The 20,631-nt window shown below is 35.4% G+C and overlaps 1 protein-coding gene across 1 annotated transcript in view; it reads left to right on the top strand.

Annotated features, from left to right (window-relative positions):
• Positions 1 to 16,993, top strand: part of Alg13 (ALG13 UDP-N-acetylglucosaminyltransferase subunit) — a 57,500-nt gene extending 40,507 nt beyond the window's left edge. Inside the window, 7 exon segments of the mRNA XM_032890454.1 lie at positions 2,163 to 2,231; positions 3,335 to 3,512; positions 6,939 to 7,127; positions 11,592 to 11,632; positions 13,351 to 13,591; positions 16,101 to 16,174; positions 16,176 to 16,993. Coding sequence (XP_032746345.1) covers positions 2,163 to 2,231; positions 3,335 to 3,512; positions 6,939 to 7,127; positions 11,592 to 11,632; positions 13,351 to 13,591; positions 16,101 to 16,174; positions 16,176 to 16,358 — 975 coding nt within the window. The 3' untranslated portion in view covers positions 16,359 to 16,993.
• The last annotated feature ends 3,638 nt before the right edge of the window (positions 16,994 to 20,631 follow it).

The raw sequence follows: 20,631 nt of genomic DNA, 5'->3' as shown, positions 1-20,631 counted from the left end.
ATTTTGACTTCTTCCTTTCCTATTTCTAGCCTCTTTATTTATAGTTGTTTTACTCTTCTAGCTAAGATTTCAACAACCATATTAAATAGACATGAGAAATGGGCAGCTTTGTCTTGTTCTTGATTTTTAGTAGAATTGTGATGAGTTTCTCTCCGTTTAAGTTGATGTTGACTTAAGTAGAAATCAGGGCTCTCTATAAGACTTGTCATGGAGGGGTGTTGGATTTTATTAAAGGCCTTTTTTATGCATCTAATGAGATGATCATGTGGTTTTTTTCTTTGAGTGTTTATATGATGAATTACACTTATCTATTCACATATGTTGAACTATTCTTGGATCTCTGGGATGAAACTTATTTCATTGAGGGCTATGATATCTTTTATGTGTTCTTGCATTCAGTTTGCAAGTATTTTATTGAGAATGTTTGCATTCAGGTTCATAAGGGAAATTGGTCTATATAATTTTTTCTTGAGTCTTTTTGTGGTTTCTGTATAAGGTTAATTGTGACCTTGTAAAAAGAATTTAGGCAGTGTTCCCTAAGTTTCTATTTTGCAGAGAAAATTTTGGAATATTAGCATTTTTTGAAGGTCTCATATAATTCTGTACTTAATTTGTCTCACCCTGGGTATTTTTGTTGTTTTTTGGAAGACTTAGTTACTGCTTCTATTTCACTAGGGGTTATGAGTTTGTTTAAATTGTTTATCTGACCTTGCTTTAACTTTAAAAGAGTGCTCGCTCTCTTTCTCTCTCTCTCTCGCTCTCTCTCTTTCTCTCTGTCTCACACTCTCACTCTTTCTCACTCTATTTGGTGGTCTATATGATTTTTATTGAAAATATTTTTGTGTCTTTGACCTGGGTTTCATTTCTGTTCCTATTATTAACCATAGATGTGGTCGTTTTATAATTTCCCAGACTTTCCAGATGTTTTGTACCTGGAGCTTTTGACTTAATATTTTCTTTGACTGAGGTATCCATTTCTTCTACCCCGTTTTCCATGCTTGAGATTTTCTTTTCTGTCTTGTTTGCTGTGCTCTGAGGTTTTCAATTTATTAATTTTTTTTCCAGTTTTATCTTAGTTTGAGGCTTTCTTGGCAATTCTATTTCTTTCATCTATTTCTGTTGAATTGCTTTCATTATTTGATTTTACTATTTGTGTTTTAGGGATTTTATTTATGTCCTCTTTTAAGGTTCTTGAACAAAATAGCTATTACGTTCATAATAATTAACATTCATACTAGCTTACATTTGTGATAGCTGTTTTGAAGTCCTTATCTTCTGCTTCAGCTATATTGCATCTCTTAGGTCTTACAGTAGGGTTCTGGTAGAGGCATATTGTCCTGACTGTTAGTTTTTGTGGTTTTCTGCTACTGTCTAGTCAACTGGGGTTGGTGATTCTAGGTATCGATATAATAAGGTCTTATCTTTGTTGGGTAGCCATTCCATTTCTTAGTTTCTTGTGCCTTTTCTAGGTAGAAAAGTATGGTAGCTGTGGATTTTGTGCTATTGAGTGCTTCTGTGGGTTGACAGGTGGCTGAGAAGAATAGAGGAGAGGGTACGCTAGGGATAAAGGCTGAGACGGGCTTTAGGAAAGAGACAAAGGATCCTGTTCACATCAACAGATTAGATTCTTAGGAAGTTAGTTGGGTGTGTGGTGGGACTAGGAAATCTTACAAATAGGTTGAGGTTAAGGCAAAGAATAATTTGAAGAGGCCGGGATAAAAGGGTTTGGGTCTGAGTTGGAGTCTCCAGTGAATGGAGTTGAGGTAGGAGGAGGAACCCATAAGCAGCCTGACTGGAATGGGGAGATAGTAATGAAGAACAGGAGGGATAGTGGGAATTACCTACCTTAGTCCCTGTCAGGTTTTAACCACTGGGGGTACCAGGGAAAAAGTGTTCCAAGGTATTGGGACTGACAGAAAAGAATGGGAATAGGTTGGTGATGGGTGAGAGAGTCCACAGGAAGGAGGAAAGCTGGGACCACATCAAGTCTTTATGTAGTCCTTAGGGTTGGGGATAGTGTGGAAGGAAAGCCACCTCTGAATAGGCTGCTACAGGGCTGGGGATGAGACTAGAGGACTTAAGATAGAGGATAGGAAAGAGTGAAAATTCCCTTTGGTTTCTTCCTTCACCTTTATTCAATTATATTTCTTTATCTGTTCAAGTCTCTTCAGGACAATGGACCATGTTCTGTGCCTCAAGACACAGTTACCTCATACAACTATCCCCAAAAGGTACTCTTCATAGTGTTATCAGTTATTTACAGTGAGCTAAATAGAAAATGAATTTTTTTGCCTTCATCATAATTCCGAGCAGCTGCTTATATTTCACTAAGTATTACTATGCTTTCTGTTATCTGGCACAGTGATTAATACTTTTTTTTTCAAATCAATTAAGTACTGTTTCAGAGACTATTTTGCGATCTCCTGTGAACTTGTCAGTCAAGAGTAAATTACTTTCCAAGTCTCTTGTTTACCGAAACATAAATTGGGAGTTTACGTTTATAAAGGTAGCTGAAAAGAAAAAAATATGCGACCAAGATTAAAATACAGCTACTTGATCATCACATTTTTGAAAATGAGAAGGAACAGTTGAGGAAAGAGGAAAAGTATTGATACTTTGGGATGAGAACATTTTCAGGAGTAGTGATTATGGCTCTTTAATATGCAAAGAGGTCAAACAATGAAAAGATTAACCAGCGTCTAGTAGGATTTCATGATTTTATAATTTCAGATCATTGGACTGGGTAAGAGTGATATTGCAAGTAGTCAGAAATGAAAGCTGCCACTGAAGACGGTGTTTAAAAATCTTATTTGTTCTGAATTTGTGTTATAGTTACACCCATTTGTATATAACATATGCCCTGAGAAAGTACTGGGTTCTCTTGAAGAATTTTGCACCTTAATAAAAAAAAAGCCTCATTTAGTTTGACCTAAATACAAAAATATCTCTTCGACTTAAATATTTTTGTGGGTAAATATGAGTGGAAATGAATATATATTACAAAGCCATGGAGGCTCAGAATTCTGTTCGAATTTTAGGAACACAGCAGCTAGACAAATAAAGAACAGGAATTGCAGGGAAACTTTCCTTTATGCACAACTTGATGGCTTTATGATTTTGATATTAATCAATGTGTTATCTTAAAGAAACATAGCTCTTAATGTAGTCAGAGATCTGCAAAAGAAGTAAATTTATACATGGTTTGCTTGAAGATTGACTTCTCAGTGTTTTGTCAATAGAGAAATTATAATTTCCTGAAGTTAAGTTGAGGGGAAGAAACAAATATGGTTTGAGAAACTAAACTTAAGAATTCCAATCTTTCTTCCACTTATAGGTGTTGGAAAATTCTGCAGCAATTGCAGTTTCTTGGGCCAGCCATGTTCCAGTTCCAGTTCCAGTCACAGTCATTTCTAACTGTGCAGGAGATAATCAAGCTGTTAGTACCTCTGATGTTTCCTCACAGAATGCCATACAACCTGTCTTTGTACCTCCACTCCCACAAGACAGTCCAGGTGGGTTATTGGTGTTTATTTTCTTTGGAAATCTTTTTCTATTTATGAGTATGTTATTCTAGTTACTAGGTAGTATTGTAATTTAAAGAAATAGATATGTTAATTTTACTTAAAAGTGTTCTATCACTGAGGAATGAGAGTCAGCTTACTTAAATTCTGATTTTTTTCCTTTTGTTTTTGTAATAGGGCTCTGATAAGATTTTATACCTGCCCTTTGCTACTCAGTGGATAGTTATAGAACTTGTACTAGTCCTACAACTTTTAGTTTTGTAACTTTTTTTACGGTGTATATGGGACAGAGGCTGCAGGGAACTCTGGAGTTGATTCCACTTTTATGTGAATTTCAGGATTCAAACTATGTCACTAGCTTTGTACAGCCATTTCTAGTACCTACTGAGCCTTCTTGCTCAGCCCATGAATTTTACGTTTTATTACGTAAGGATTGACATAGAAGTAGTTCTCATTTTATACAGTAAATCTCCCTACAAAACAAACAAATGTAAAAAAAATACTTGAAGGACCTGTGAACCAAGATTTTCTAATCTGCTAGAGAGATTTTGAAGCATAACAGGTAGCATATTAGACTCAGTATTTTTCTTATGAACCATTCTTGAAGAATTATCTAGAGGTGTATAGTGAGACATGTATAATGATAATCTGCATGTGACAATTTGAATTAGTTGCCACTAAATAAAGCCAGATGATCACAAAGCCCCATGTGACTAGTAGCTACTGAATCAATAGCATGGAGAATATTTGTACCATCAAAAAGTTTTAATGGGCAACTAGAGAGATGATTTAATGGTTAGTGGTACTCACTGCTCGTCTAGAGGACCTGGGTTTGATTCCTAGCACCCACATGATGACTCACAACCATTTGTAACTCCAAGGAGATCTGATGCTCTTCTGGCCTTTGAGGGTACTTGATATGCATGTGGTGCACAGACACATGTAGGCGAACACCAATATGCATTAATTAGTTTATTTTTTCAAATTTTGGCAGTAGTATACTAGAAAAATGTTTGAACTGTGGGTAGGAAAATTGAGGTGAAAACCATACTGAAATGATTAGTGCTAGAGTGAATATTATTGTTAATCATGTGGAAGTGAAAGGGGCTGTGACAAGGCAGAACTGAAAGTGGCTCTTAGGGTGGCTGACAGTTTTACTTCTAGGATTATACAAATCTTAAATCATTCGTGAGACAGTACATTTTTTTCTGTCTAACAGTTTTATTTAATAGATAAAAATGCATTACAATGCTCAGAACAAGAACATGTAATAAATGATTGTGAGGGGACTCTTTCATTAGAAATGTCATTTTGGGACCCTGGCTTTACTACTTTGCCACTAAATATGGCAAAGCATTGCTTGTTTGCTTTCAGCAGAGGTCTGAGCTTAAAGAATTGAAATCACAGCTAAGTTAAAGGATATTAATACTTCAGATAGATCGAATCATTACAATACTTAACTCTGTGACTCTTAAGATTGCTCAGTGGCTAAGTAAAGGTGTTTTCTACCAAGTATGGTGGTCTGAGTTGGAAGGAGAGAACCAACTACTGATAGTTGTTCTCTGTCCCCTCTGAAAGACACCGACACACACAGACACACACGACACACACAGACACTTTCTCACACACACACACACTACACACACACACACACACACACACACATATATATATATATATATATATTACCCATCTTGAATTTCAGAGTTAGTTTCAGGTTAACCCATGGCTTCCATACTAGAGGAAAAAAAAAGTGTTTGTTGTAGTGCATTTTATAAGGAATGCCAATTGAGGAGAATAACACTCTAATTTCTTTAAATTTGATTCTCTTGGGTTTGTGACTATTTTGTTACCTCTAGGTCTAGTAGTTGGCTTTTACCTAGTGATCATATTCATATTTGTTTCTGGCTAACTGATCTGATTTCATTTTCTTGGCACTGTCCATTAAACCTTGGGCCTTGTGCATGCTACTCGAGCACTTAGTCCTAAGCCATTCCTAGCTGTCTTTTCACATTTAAGTCTACAGTAAAGTCTCACTATATTGCCTAGGCTGGTCCTGAGCTTACTCTGTACCTCAGGCAGGCCGTGAATTTGAGATCCTTCTGCCTTGCCTAGTTAGGCAGCTAGTCTTGTTCATCCACATCCAAAAACCTAGTATGATTTATTTTGAGTATTAGTTTAAAAGAGATAAGGAAAATAACATTTTTGGAAAAGCCATGCTTACAGAAACATTCAAGCATTAGTAGTTACTGTGATAATTAAATGACTTTGCTAAAACTATAAAAACACACATTTCTAATATATAAAACAACTCCAAAGAGGAGTTATGTAAGTTGTTAAAGTTTTCTATGTAGTTTAGCTTTAATAAATTTCACCTTCTCTTGTCCAGTTCTGTGCACTTTTCTCAAGTGTGCACTTATGTAAGCAACATTACAATCAAGAGAGGATTGCTTCTTTATCCCTCCCATCCCCAAGAAAAGCTGTTTATGAATTTATTTTTGCTTTGGTGTCATCTGTAGATATATGTCCTATTACTATTAGCATGTAGTTGTACTATTAGTGTTGCTTGTGAATGAAGGCAAAGTATATTTGTTCTGGCTAAATTTCCAGAGTAACAAATTCAGCTTGTGGTTTGTAAGCTCAACTCTGTGTTAGAGCTCTGAATTTAATGCTATATTGAATAATGAGATGAAACTGTTTATGGCTTTTAGTGTTAAAATTATCATGTAGATAGCACAACTTTATAGTTTAGTACATCATTTTAAAAATTGACTAAAATTTTCTAGTTAAATTCCAAGGTTTGTGTTATTTAACATCTGTCAAAATATCACATTTTAAGTAATATATTACATGAATATAGCTATTTTTACTAGGTTGGAAACAGTTTATTATCCTAGGGGTTTAATATGCAAACAAATACATTTTAATTTTGTATTAAAACTGAAACTCCTAGATGTATAATTTTAAATAAAATTAGTAATGAATATAGGACATTACAGGGATAAAATATTGTATTTAGCCCATTTTTTAGATTTTGTGTCTCCTTAAAACTGGAAATTCATGATTTAAAGTTGCTTACGTTCTCCCGAAGGTGCCAGGAGAATGTGTAAGGTTGTTAAAATCTCTATTGTGTTCAATTTTGTTTCTTGACTTCTGTCTTAATGATTTGACCCAGAGTGATAGGTTGCTGGAAACATCTTTAAATTTGCACTGGGTAACCAACCTCCCTCCAAGTGTTTGTTTTTAAGTCAATCCATGAGAATTCAGTATTCTGTGATTATACTGGGGGTGAAAAAAAAAAGCAGGTCAGCTACTACTTATAAGGGACAATAGCTGTGCATTGCTATTTCTTGTTTTATTTCTTTGTTAATTATTGCCATCCTATCCCTAATAATTTTCCTATTTTTATTGCTCTAGCCTATCTTCAGCCTTCAGCAGCGGCAGCAGCACCAGTGGCAACACCGGTGGCAACACCACTACCACTGCCACCTCCATTGCCTCCTCCTCCTGCCACTCCTCTTGAAGCAGGAGATGCTTCAGGGTTTCCTCTTCCACCACCGCCGCCACCTTATTCCTATGATCCAAGTGGAAGTGATCTCCCCCAAGGTAGTTTATTTTGCGATTTGATCCGGGTTATTTAGATTTGAGATGGCTTCCACGTGGTTGATGGGTACAGAACCAAATGAGAGTGATTTGAGGATATAATTCAAAGTGACTAACAAAGGGAGCAACTGCAAGAATCTTCTGCATAGATGACTAGTAGATAGTTGGATCGAGTCATGACTCTTCCTCTGCTCCTCTTTTGTAGCTACATGTCTTTCCCGAAAGAAATTTACAAATGAGTAGCTTTGTTTTTTTCTCAAGTATTTTATTTTAAAGTGGGAGTTAATATTAAACATTTTCTTCTGTGTCTTTCCTGAAGTGTATGAAATTGTTAACCTTTTTAATACTTGGTTGGTATACCAACTGAATTTGGAGGAAATAGAGAAAGCTTCTATTCATCTGATCTGCTTTGGAGATAAACCTTGTATTCTTACTTTCTTAAACAATCAGCAGTGATTTTTTTTCCATTGGAAGTTTTTTGTTGCCCCTGAGTTTAGCTGTATTACTTGAAGAGAATTGTAAGTCATTAGCAGCTTGCTTATAGTTTTTCTTGCTTTTCCTGATTTTTTTCTGATCTGTGCTTTTTTTCCGAGTTCTTTCCAGCAGCTGAACTAGTCACCTAGATTTTCTCCAGGTCTGTTTTGATCTTTTTCCATATAGTATGTCTTCTTAGTCTATTCTAAATCTACTTAGCATTGCTTGGAAATTTTGGTGACTTACTAGGCGTTTTCACTTAGCTTTTTAACTTTCAAACTTAAAGGTCTCTAATGAAATTCCTCATCTTTTCCCTCTTGTCTTTCACCAGTCAATACAAACATTTATTCCTCTTCTTGGTTTCATATTTTGTAAGTATTATTGTTGTTTCTACCTAATTAACCTAATATCTAAATCCCGAGTCCTTTATTCTGTCAACCTTTTGTGCCCAAGTAGTAGTCATCCATCACAGAATGCAGGTTTTCTATTTTCTAGCAGTTTACTGTGAAAAGACTCAGATAAACAGTGCTAATTTTTTTTTAAAAATTAATAATTGCCAGGAAGATTGTGTTGTTTAATATTCAACTATATTGTTTTGTCACATATTTGCTCATTGTTCCTTTTATCCTTCTGATTAGAAATTAACCTACCTTGTTTTTGATGGCTTTAAAGGTAAATTGTATATATTAGAGCTCCCCAACCATAATGGATAATAATAAATATGAGTATATATATACACAGTGGAATACTATTCACCTACATAAAAGACAAAATCCCGTCCTTTGTAAATGAATATAAAGAATATACATAGTTTTTGATAAAATAAGCCAGGTACAGAAAGACTCTGTCTCTCAACTTACTTGTGCTATGTGAAAACATGCTTCTTATCTCATAGAAATTCAGACTAGGATTGTAATTCTTAAAGGTTGAGAAGAGTATAGAAGTAAGGGAAGATTGGTCTTTAGGTACAGAATTATATATATATATTATTATATATGAGAAGTATGTTTTGGTGTATACTTGTATAATAGGATGTATATATTATATATTTCAAAATAACTAAGAAAAGATTTTAAATGTTCTCACCAAAAGGAAATGATGAATATAGTAGGGAATATGTTTATTTAAACATATTTCATTACTTTACAGTGATTTAATTATTGTACATTATATTCATGTATTAAAAGATATAATTGATTACAACACATAAAATCAAAAGTTACCCTAACTAAGTAACCCTTTATGCCAATTACGTTACAAAATATTATGATGTTCACTTTCACACTTGTATCATTACAAGTTTTCTGCTACAGACCTACTTTTCCTGTGTGTACATATTTAGTGTCTGTGCAGGCCAGAGAAACAACCTCAGTGTGGTTCCTCAGACATTCTTTTTTTTTCTTGAGATGGGATCTCATTGCCTATGAACATGGCAAGTAGGCTAGGCTCTCCAGGTTGCTAACCCAATTCCTACCCCAGCTTTTTCAGTGCTAAGGTGAGATGAGAAGTGTGCACCACCATGCCCAGTACTTTTTACATGAGTTCTGGGGCTTGGACTTATTTTTTCCTACCTACACAACAGATATTTTTGTTTATTTATGTTACCTCCTTGTCTCACTTGGCCCCATGCGACATTTTCTAGATACCATCCATTTGAGTCTGTCCTTGTGTTTTCTACTAATACAGTGCTTTTACCTGCTGGAGATATCTACATCGTAGCCAATACAGTGTGTAACTTGTAGAATGCTTCTGAAACTGAGCATAAGTGTTCAATGATCTTTAAATTAGTGCTTTTTTATATTACTATTTGAATATTCCAGTTTGTTCTATTTTTTTTAAAAAAATTTATAAGCTATTTGAGATTTTCATAAAAATTTTTTGAACGTACTCACCCCCCTCAAGTTCTTCCTTTCCATCCTTTTCTACACAATTGTGACTTGTTTCCCTTTTCCCATAGAATCCAGTGTGTGCTGCCCAGATACTCTTGAGATTGGAGTCTGTGTGTGTTCAGCCATCACAGGTCACATCATTAAAGGAAACTCCTACTTCTAGATGCTATCAATGCTAATAGCTCCTAAGCTAGTGATGGGATTCCATATGTACCCTTTTTTTTTTCTATGTGGAATTTTGTCAGGCTAGAACTAGAGCTTTTTTATCATCATACCATGTAATAGAATGGGTTTCATTATGACATTTTTTTCTGTGAATCATTGTACTTTGACCACATTACCATTATCATTCCTTATACTTGATGTACCCACTGGTTACTTTTTTCTAGTTAGTTCCCTTTTGCTTTTATGTGTTTTATATACATTTACATGTAGTTATGTATAGTTAAATCTAGATTCACATGAGACAAAATATGGTAATTTGTCATCCAAATACCATTGATGTTTCATTTTCCAGTTTTGTCCTTTTAGTATATCAAATACAGTTGCCATTAGGATGTTACTCTTGGCATACATGACTGACGGGCACTACCCCCTTAAAAAGTTCAAAGCCAGGCATGGTGGTGCATGCCTTTAATCCCAGCACTCAGGAGGTAGAGGCAAGTGGATCTCTTGAGTTGAGGCCAGCCTGGTCTACATGAGAGTGTTCCAGGACAAGCCAGGACTACATAGAGAAGCCCTGACTTGAAAAACCAAAAGGAAAAAAAACTTTCAAAAAATTTAAAAGTAGAGTCATCATATGAAAGGAAATATTTGTCTGAGTCTGGCTTATTTCACATGATCTGTAGTGCTATCCAATAGTTGTCATGATTTTATTTTTTATGGCTGAATAAAACCATTGTGTATATATGTGACTTTTCCCTTTTTTATCTATTCATCTATCAATACATATTTAGGCTGGTTCCAGATCTTGGCCTTTGTGAGTAATAGCATGTCTTTAAGGCTCATCCTTTTCTTATAATAGGTACCAACACTTTACTCTGTTTATAGTTGAAGAATCTCTCTATGTTTGTGCCACATTTGTTACCTATCAATTCATGGAGATTTTGGTTGATTCTACCTTTTGACTGTTAGCGATACTGTCATAAACATTGGTTTTTGTTTTGATGTTTGTGTGTACCACAAATTTTACTTCCTGCTTTTCTCATATTCTTTAGCTTGAACATCTGGTTTTATATCCCTGTATATTAACATAAAATGATTCCTACAAAATGGCAAAAAAATGTATTTCCATGGGGAGGCTTTGACTTAAACCTTTTCCAGAAATTCATCTGTTAGTGAGTGGTACTTGGGATATAGTAATAATAAAAATAGGCGTGGACCCAGGTCAGTCACAGTCAGTTAAAAACACTCGTGGCTGCAATTCAAATACTGAGAATGGGGCTGAGGAGTTTGCTCAGTGGTAGAATTCTCATTTAGTGTTTTCAGTGCCTTGTGGTTCATTCCAAACATTAAAATGATACATACAAAACAGGAGTGCTATGAACTTTTCCTCTTCTGTACATCTAATTTTGGTTAATTATGAACTATTTGAGTTGAGTTCTATGGTTGGAGAAGTTTGATCATCTTAGGCTTTAACTCATTTGCACTGCCTTGCTTTCTGTCCCCCTGTCCTTAGACTTCTGGTGGGAGTGTGTTAAGATAAATTACAACAAGATGACTTGTTACATATTCTGCCTGCTTTCTCAGTGAGCATCCCTTCCTCCACTTTAGCAGAGCGGCAGTTTGTACTATGTAGTAGTGCTAGTCACTGAGGTATGGTTGTAGTGAAATTTCCATCTTGAAGCAAGCAAGAAAATGTCTTTTCTAGCTTAGTAGTTAGTAACAGAATGGAATTCTAGTAACATCTGTCTAATAGTAAGAAATGATACTTGTATTGGGTGATTAAAAACCTTGTCTCAAAATAATCTTAGCTATGCCAAGTGAAAAAAGTCCTTTAAAACCCTTGAGAGTAGTGATAGTGTGTGAGGTGACTGTGTCTATATAGCTTTTAAGTGATAATTCAAATTGCTTATGTCAGTCTGATACTTTTTTTTTGTTTTAGATACAAAAGTTTTGCAGTACTATTTCAATCTGGGATTGCAGGTAGGGATAATAATAAAATTATTTTTGCTAAATTCTATTCAAATGATAATGTTTTAAGAAATCAAGACTTCTGAACTTTAAAAGCCAAAAATACTGTGAATGTCTAAAAGGTCTTGTTACTCTCAAGAGGTCTCTGAAGATTATGTTGGTTTTATACATTAGCATGATTCACTTTGGTTATTATAAAATACTGTTAAAGAGAATGGGGACTGGGTTTTAAACAGCACAATCATATATATATTGATTAGGCTCATATTTAACATTTATATACCGCCCCTTCAGTGTTATATACTCAGAGTGAATTTTTTACTGTTTTGCTTTAATAGCATAGAGAGATTTCTATAATTTATGTGAAATTAATCAGACCTAGTTCAAAGATATTGAAATAACTTTTTAAAGCACCAACTTTGGATTCTTGCCAAATTCTTCCCTGAGTTTGAGACATGTAGGTATTAGCATACATCTTGATACTGTTGATAGGTGTTTTGCTTTGTGGAATTGGGATCATTTTCCCTCTTAAATACACTTCACTTGTAACTAATATAAACTATAACAATATATAACATAATATAATAACATAATAATATAACATCCCGACAAAGAATGATGCAGATGAATATTTAGCAAATGATATTAAACTGTTGATCTCTTGGAAATGGCTCAAATAGTTGGTGTAGTACTTTGCAATCATTTCCCTGAAACCTTGGACATGAGCAGAAAACTTTCTTTTCTATATAAGAGACATTTAAGAGGAGCGGGGGTAGGTATCTATTCTTTGATATTATCTTCTTTTTTTTCTTTTTTTCTGAGCTGGGGACCCGAACTTAGGACCTTGCGCCATAGCAAGCAAGCGCTCTACTACGAGCTAAATCCCCAACCCTGATATTATCTTCTTAAAAGTGTCCTAAGAGTTTTTGGAAACTTTGATTTATAATCCACAAGACTATAACATCTACAAGAATATCTACTCTTTATGTCACAAGAATATTAGTACATAGTATTCTTATATATAATGTGTATATATATGTATGTAATATAGTATGTAATATAGTACATAGACATCTTAATTAACACTTTTTTACTTTGTTATTTAAAAACTAATACTGTTCATTATAGTATATATAGTATAAAATATGGATCATATGAAATTTATAACCATTTAAGTCAACATGAGTAGCGTTTTTGTCTTTTTTACAGATTTATGTATTGTATTTCTATATGTCTGTATGTACAACCTGCACGCCAGAAAAGGACATTGATCCTGCTATAGATGATTGAGACATGTGTAGTTGCTGGACGTCTGGAAGAGTAGTCAGTGCTCTTAACTGCTGAGCTACCTCTCCAGACCACTATTTTGTCTTTAAATATTTCATAAAAAGCATGGCTTTTTTGCTTGTGTGGTATTCTTCAATGGATTCATAACAATTTTCACAGCTCTATATGTTTGAATACATAGGTTTGTAGTAGTTTTTACTTTAAAAATAATGCTACAAGTGACATGTTTGAACACAAAACTTTTATGTTTGATTTCCTTAATATGATTTTCTAAATGCATCCCTAGATATAAATATGAAGTATAAGTGGTGCAAGAGATCTTAAAGTTCTAGTTATAACACCTGAGAATTGACACCTGATTTCTTTAAGCGAGAAATTACCCTACTTTAAGAATAGATAAGAAACTTTTGCAAGTTTTTACTTGTTACCTTTTCTTGCTCCAGTGCTATCATCACAACTATTGGCATTCCATGGTCTATATGCCACATGTGCAGCAGCAGCAGCAGCAACAGCAGCAGCAGCAACAGCAGCAGCAGCAGCAGCAACAGCAGCAGCAACAACAGCAGCTTCATGGAGAGGGTTATCCAGATTGTACTGAGCAACCCCTGGTAGACCAAAGCGTTCCTCCTGTGTACAGCGATGTGGCGAGAGCAGATGGTGCACACACAGATATATCAACAAATGGTGAGTATTTAAGGAGATTGCCAGCAAAAACCTCAGCTGGATTTGTTTTGTGCCTAATATAATTATAGTCTTCAGATAATTTCAATAAAGTTCATATGCATTTAGACTATCAGTTCTGAAAATGTAGTATGTAGATGTTTTGTGATCCTTGGGGTTCTTTGAAAGGATCCTTGCAGGACGCCAGTAGTATTCCAAACACTACAAAGATTTTCTTTGTTCTGTCTCTCCGCACTACTGGGGATTATAGACAGGGCCTCATACATTTTATGCAAGTGTTCTGCCACCAAGTTACACTCCATTTCATTCTTTGACTTTCTCAGTTACTTTTTTATTGTGAAGAGACACCATGACCAAGGCAACTTAGAGAAGAAGGAGTTTATTGGGAGCTTGCTCACAGTTCTAGAGCGTTAGTGCTTGAACATGATGTGGGGAGCATAGACAGTAAGGCAGACATGAAGCATCTGATAACACAAGCATAGAGGTATGAGTTGTGTTTGCTGAATCGAGAGGGAGGAATGTGTAAGTGAGGGGGGAGGGAAGGTACTAGCCCTAAGGGCTTTAACTGACCCACCCTACTGACACATCCCTCCTCCTCCAACATGTGGCACACCTCCCTAATCCTTCCCAAATAGTTCTACCAACTATTCAAATATATAACCACATGCGGGGCATTCTTATTTAAACTACCGCATTGACGTTATGTCATTTGCATTCAAGGTACTGCTGGCACCATATCTTGGCACTGGCCCCATAATGTGCTAATAGAGCAGTATGCCTCATTAGTGCTACACTCTTGTATAGTATTGAGGATTTTTGTTTTTTCTTGCTAATCGTGTTTCCTTTTCTTCATGATAAATACAGGAGCTACTCATAAAAACACTTTATAAATGAAGTTTGATTTTTTTAAGGGTTTGTTTATGTATTTTATGATGTTAATGTCTGCATATAGGCCTGTACACCAGAAGATGGCATTAGATCCCATTATAGAAAGTTGTAATAGAACTCATGGCCTCTAGAAGCGCAGAGCAGCCAATGCTCAGAACTGCTGAGCCATCTCTTCAGTCTCTTTTAAATGCAAAGCTGAGGATTTTTATGCTTATTTTGGTTTTTTGAGACAGTGTTTAACTGTGTAATAATAATGCTGGCTGTCCTGAAACTAATTTTGTAGACCAGGCTGGCCTTGAACTCACAGAGATCTGTGCCTGCCTCCCTCTCTGCCTTAAGTGCTGGGATTAAAAAGGTATATGCCATCATTTTAAAATAAAGCCTCAAACTCTCAAGATCCTCCTGTTTCCTCCTTTGGCAAGTCCTGCTGTGTATGCCACAACAATAGGAAAATTTGCATATTTACTTAAGGAAAATTATTGGTTTTATTGAGTTACTAGTAGACTGCTAACACAACATATTTTTTAACTTGAAAAAATGATAGACAAATACTGTTGGCCTGACCAACATTTTTTTCACATGAGAATGTGGGCCTGTCATGAGGAGAAGAAAGCAAGTTTTACAGTGAAAGAAAATTCTAGATTTGAAATAAAAATTGGAGCTTTTACAAATGTGAGCTTGTAATCAAGAGCTTTTAACAGCTTCCCCAGTGTTCTGAAACTTTCAATGAGTTCAAGAAATGTTTTTTATGTCATCTTTTAACTCACTGAAAGTACTGAATTTCGAGTTACCAACAGATGTTACCCATGTCTGATTTATTTGTATGTATAAACACATATTTTGATACTTTTTAATTTGGAAGTTAGACCCTCTTATGCTAACCTCTTGTAAATAATATTATTTATATCTAAAATGTTCATGCCAGAACACTACTTTAATGGTGGCACACTTCTTTAATCCCAGAACTCAGGAGACAGAGGCAGGCAGATTACTGAGTTCAAGGCCAGCCTGGTCTACAGAGCGAATTCCAGGATAACCAGGGCTATGTAGAGAGACTTTGAATCAAAAGAACAACAAAAACAAGAACCCAGAATTAAAATATTCATACTTGGCAGTTACTTAGATTTTTCAAAATTTATTTTTGTGTGTATGGTCATTTTGCCTGAAGAGTTCAGAAGAGGGTGTTGGTGGATCCTCATGAACTGCGGTTACAGATGGTTATGTGCCACCATGTAGGTGTTGGGCATTGAACCCAGGCTCTCTGGAAGAGCAGCAAATGCATATAAATGTCTCTGTGAACTTTAAGAAATGTTTTAATTAGATGTGTGTGTGTGTGTGTGTGTGTGTGTGTGTGTAAATGTGTTTGACTCTGCATGTACACACCATGGTTCACATGTAGCACTCAGGACAACCCAAGGAAGGAGTCAGTTTTCTCTTTCTACTCTGTAGGTTACTGGAATGTCAGGGTTGGCCGCAAGTGCCCCTACCCATCGAGTAGTCTTGCTGGCATGCCCTGGTGTCTTTTTGACAATTAATGATACATTTACTTTTTCTTGCCAGAATATTCATTCACATTTAGTGAAATTTTATAAGATTTATATACTATATCTCTTCTTCCTTTCAGATACTTTTCCCATTGCTGATGCTGTACCTGTCCCTCAAGGAGCAGTCTACTATCCAGTAATGGCAGATCCCTATCGGATCTCCTTTGTCAGGCTTTGATTCCTACATGCCTGTTGCATCAGATTATTCCAGTATTGCCATGTGGCATCCAGTTGGTGCAGCATATGGTGCTTCTACACAAATCCATGGTGCTATAAATCCTGGGCCAATTGGCTATATGATTCTACCTAACTCACCTCAGTATACACCTCAGAATTAAGATTTGGCAACATCAAATACTTTTGCTGCCATTTTTACTGTTATGGTTCATAAATGTCTTACGTTAGTTCTTAAGTGGTTTAGTTGGAAAGAATGTTCACTCTATCTTTAAAATTTTACTTTTGAAGTAAAATATTTCTTTAAAACAAAGACATACTACTTTTTGTTATGAATAAGAAAATTGCAACGAATGTACCACTAGTCCCTATAATGGGCATGTTCATTGGAGGCAGCTTCCTGTTAGCTAGCTTATTAAAATTGTATTAACTGATGGTGCCAATTGATAAAAGGAAGGAAAACATATAAGCTATTTTCTTATATGATACATCTTAATCAATTATTTAAAGCTAGTGTGATTTCCATTTTTCAAAACATTTAAGAGACAAAGCATCCAGCCTGTGCTCCTGGGTATTTGTTTATATTAAATGAGACCTTTTCAGGTTTCTTTCAGAATTGTCAGAACTGAATTGCAATCTGATATTAAGCAGTTTTGAAGGCACATGGTGTTCTGCTTTCCATTTCTCACCATATGGTATTGTTTAATACTGGATTTACAGAACTGTCCTACTGCACAGTATTACAGGATCCTTTGCACAATTTGCAGTAAATAAAAACTAGCATTGAAAATTGCCAAAATGAGTGGAGTTTTCTTTTTGCAACAAAGAGAGTACCAGATGTTTGATTGTTTCAGCATGTTTCCCCTGACATTGTGGTTACAAAAGAGTGAATTTATAGCTTGAATTGGTGATGAGTAGTTGTTAGGCCACTTGAAATGCTATTTGATTTCCCCCCCATTGCAGTTCGAACTTAGTATTTCTTGTTCTTTTCTCCTGAGAATATTCCTATTCAGGTTGTATTTTAGTGTTTTTTTATTTTTTAATTAAAAAAGTTATTCATTTTAGTTAGCTTGGTAAGTATTGAGTTTCTTTATGGCATTTTCAAACATAATTTATTTTTGTTGGTCCTTGTAATTTGCTGCTTCTCTTCTGTCCTCTGCTGTCTCTGACCTGGGTACTCTCCCACCTCAATAGTATGCTTCTTGCTTTCACAGCACATACGTTCTTTTGTCTTTCTTCCCTTTCTCAACCCTGCTATTTTTAATGCAGAGTCAAGGTTTATTGAAGGTATTGTAAAACAGATTTTAAACATATGGGCTAAGAGAACAATAGAAACACTTTGGAGCATGACTTTTTTTTCTGTTATTTCTTTTAACTTTCTCATGAAACTTAGGCTATTTACTCTAGTTTTTGTAAATCCACATTTGTCACGTCTTAGCACTCGGCTTGTACCGTCTTCTAAAGCATGCTTGTCTCTGCCTCTCTGGGAGACACATTTCATCATCTCTTTTACCCTTCTGCCTTTTGTGTATCCAAATAAGTTTTCTATCGACCCAGTCCTCTGGGGCTTAGTTTGTTCAAGGACTTGCTTATTAGACACATAGCAACAAAACCCATAGCCTTTGGTTGCAACAAAACATGTATATAAATAACATTTCAAATGTCAGAATGGTTACTTTGTGCTACATAAAAAAGTAACCATTCTCTGCCACTTTTAAATGTATGTCCCAATATTTCTAAACTTCATAACTCATAGCAAGTGGATTCATCTGTCATTGGTTCACTAAGGAGTCCATAAAGAGTGTTGTAGAATGTATTGATACATCTTTTTTTTTCTTTTTTCTTTTTTTTTGGAGCTGGGGACTGAACCCAGGGCCTTGCGCTTGCTAGGCAATCACTCTACCACTGAGCTAAATCCCCAACCCTTGTAGTGATACATCTTGTTTGAGAACATGGGTCTGGGATTTCACGGGTTTTGAGGCACACAACTTCTGGCAAAGTTTTTTCTTGGATGCTTTTATTACTTCAAACTTAGAAGTTGTTGCCTTGCCTTATATTCCATTACCAATTTATGCAGCATAATTTGATGATTATCCTTAAAAATGTAAACCATTGTGTAATGAGTTTGTCTTGTTATTAAATTATGTATACAGTATTTGTTAACTTTAAACACATACTGCCTTTGTATTCCTGACGGTTTTTTATTCGTGTTACGGTGGAGCAGGTTAGGGTAATGAGAATTGCTGCACAAGTCTGGAGAACTTAGTGAATGAAGAAAGCAAGTCACTTGATAAACCCCAAAGACAAAAGCAGAAGCACGGGCAGGCTACATATTTAGGGGGTTATGGGTGTTTATGTATATCCACATTCACTTGAATATGACCTCTAATGTTAGGCCTCAGAAGCTGGCACCTGGGATTCCACAGTTAGGCTAGTCTGCTAGCCAGCGAGCTCCAAGAAGCCATCTGCTTCTATCTTCCCAGGACTGGAAACGGAAATGTACACAACCATGCCTGGCTCTTTACGTAGGTGCTTGAGAAAGGCAGATCCTCAAGGTCCCGGAACAAGCACTTTGCTGACCAAGCTCTCAAGCCTCACATTTTGCATATTACCTCTTTAGTTGTCATTGACACTTCAAAACTGAACCCTGTCTTTTCTGTATTGTTAACCAAATAGCAACGTCAAAATATTGTGAGGGGATATGAAGGTTCTATGGTTGGTTTGAGACTCCTGATAAAATCTGGTCATACTAAAGGTAGAAATCTAAGCAATTTCCATAGCAAGAAAAATAATGCATTTTAGGCTGTGTATATTCTCAAAACTAACTGTGGCTCTCTGCCTTGATTAAGAGCAGATGAAAATATTGAATCTATTTTACTGTTGAAATTCAAGACTTGTGAATTTAAAACATCTTTCATTTCCTTAGAGTCTATAATCAAGGCATAACCATTTAATTATCTTTGGAAATGAAATATAAACAAACAAATTATATTTTAATGTGAATACCAGACTTTCAAAACTAATTCAGATGTAAATCTACATGAATAACAAAATGGTCCATTGGGGAGGGTGGTAGAGCTTGAATTGAATCTAGGCTTTTTATAATGTGGGACAGATTTAGTCCATTTTACATGACATCTTTGAAGCATTTTATATTTCTTACAATAAAAGTTGATGAATGTAAAAGAACTAATGTGTAGTGAAAGGCAATCTCCTAGTTCCCACCCACTCCCAGTTTATAGAATATTGAGTTTCAGTAGAAGCAACTTGATTTAGAATACATGTCTTTTAGCTGAAACTATCGAAATCAGTTTTCCTTATAAGACTTGTCAGGAACATGTGGGAAATGTAGTTTCATGAGTTTAGGTACCTAATGTGTTTTTAAACCACTTTGGAGTGATTAATCCTTAAAGCTTAGGTCCACTATACTGTTATCTACTTTAGCCTTGTGCTAGAGAATTTTTATAAGAATGCCATGATAACTGGCCATATGGTGCTTGCTTCTGAAGTTAGTAAAAGTTCAGTGTGTTTAATGTTTTTATTTTTATTTTTTGTCTTTCGTTTAAAGACAGAAAGAACATAAAATTGGGTAAGGTTCAGGGATGTATCTGAGGGCAATTGGGTGAGGGTGAGGGGGAAACATTGAAGTATATAGTATGATTTTTTTCATTTAAAAAGTCTTAAATATTGAAAACTAAATTTATGGGCTGGAGAGATGGCTCAGCAGTTAAGAACACTGACTGTTTTTCCAGAGGTCTTGAATTCAATTCCCAGCAACCACATGGTGGCTCACAACCATCTGTAATGGGATCTGATGCCCTCCTCTGGTGTGTCTGAAGACAGGGACAGTGTACTACTCATACAAGTAAAATTGTTTTTTTTTAAAGAAAATAAATTTATAAGGTGTTAAATTTAGAGTGCTTGTCATAATGTTCAAATAGATCTTGCTAAAACATCTAGAGGATTAAGGAAGTCTATCAGATAGTTAATTGAGTACTTATCAAGTATATTCATAGCTCTGGGTAAAACTCTTTTGAAGTATGTAGTCCAAGTTTGTAGTTGAAATTGAGGTGAATGAACCAGTATGTTTTCCTATTTTAGCACTTACTAGTAAAATCTTTTTACATAGGAACTATAGAAATTGAGATGTTGATTCTCAGTCAGACTTCTCAGAATATTTTGAACTACAGTAGCCTCTCAGTGTATTTGCAAGTTAAATTATCATTTGAAACCCAATGCTGTTCATCAACATTTATTAATAGGTATAAATGGTTACATTGGAAAAGGAGGCACAAACATCTTATTTCTAAATAGCCATACATTTTGTGGGAGGGGAAGTAAATGCTTTGTTCTTCATATTGAAGCTAAAAACACACAAAATTATTATACAAGATTGTTTTTCACACATTTCAGGTTGACACTAACTTTGCACTTCTT

Source organism: Rattus rattus, chromosome X, assembly GCF_011064425.1.
Source record: "Rattus rattus isolate New Zealand chromosome X, Rrattus_CSIRO_v1, whole genome shotgun sequence".
Lineage (NCBI taxonomy): Eukaryota > Metazoa > Chordata > Mammalia > Rodentia > Muridae > Rattus > Rattus rattus.
Note: the sequence above shows the minus strand (reverse complement) of the source record. Positions and strands in the feature narration are given on the sequence as shown.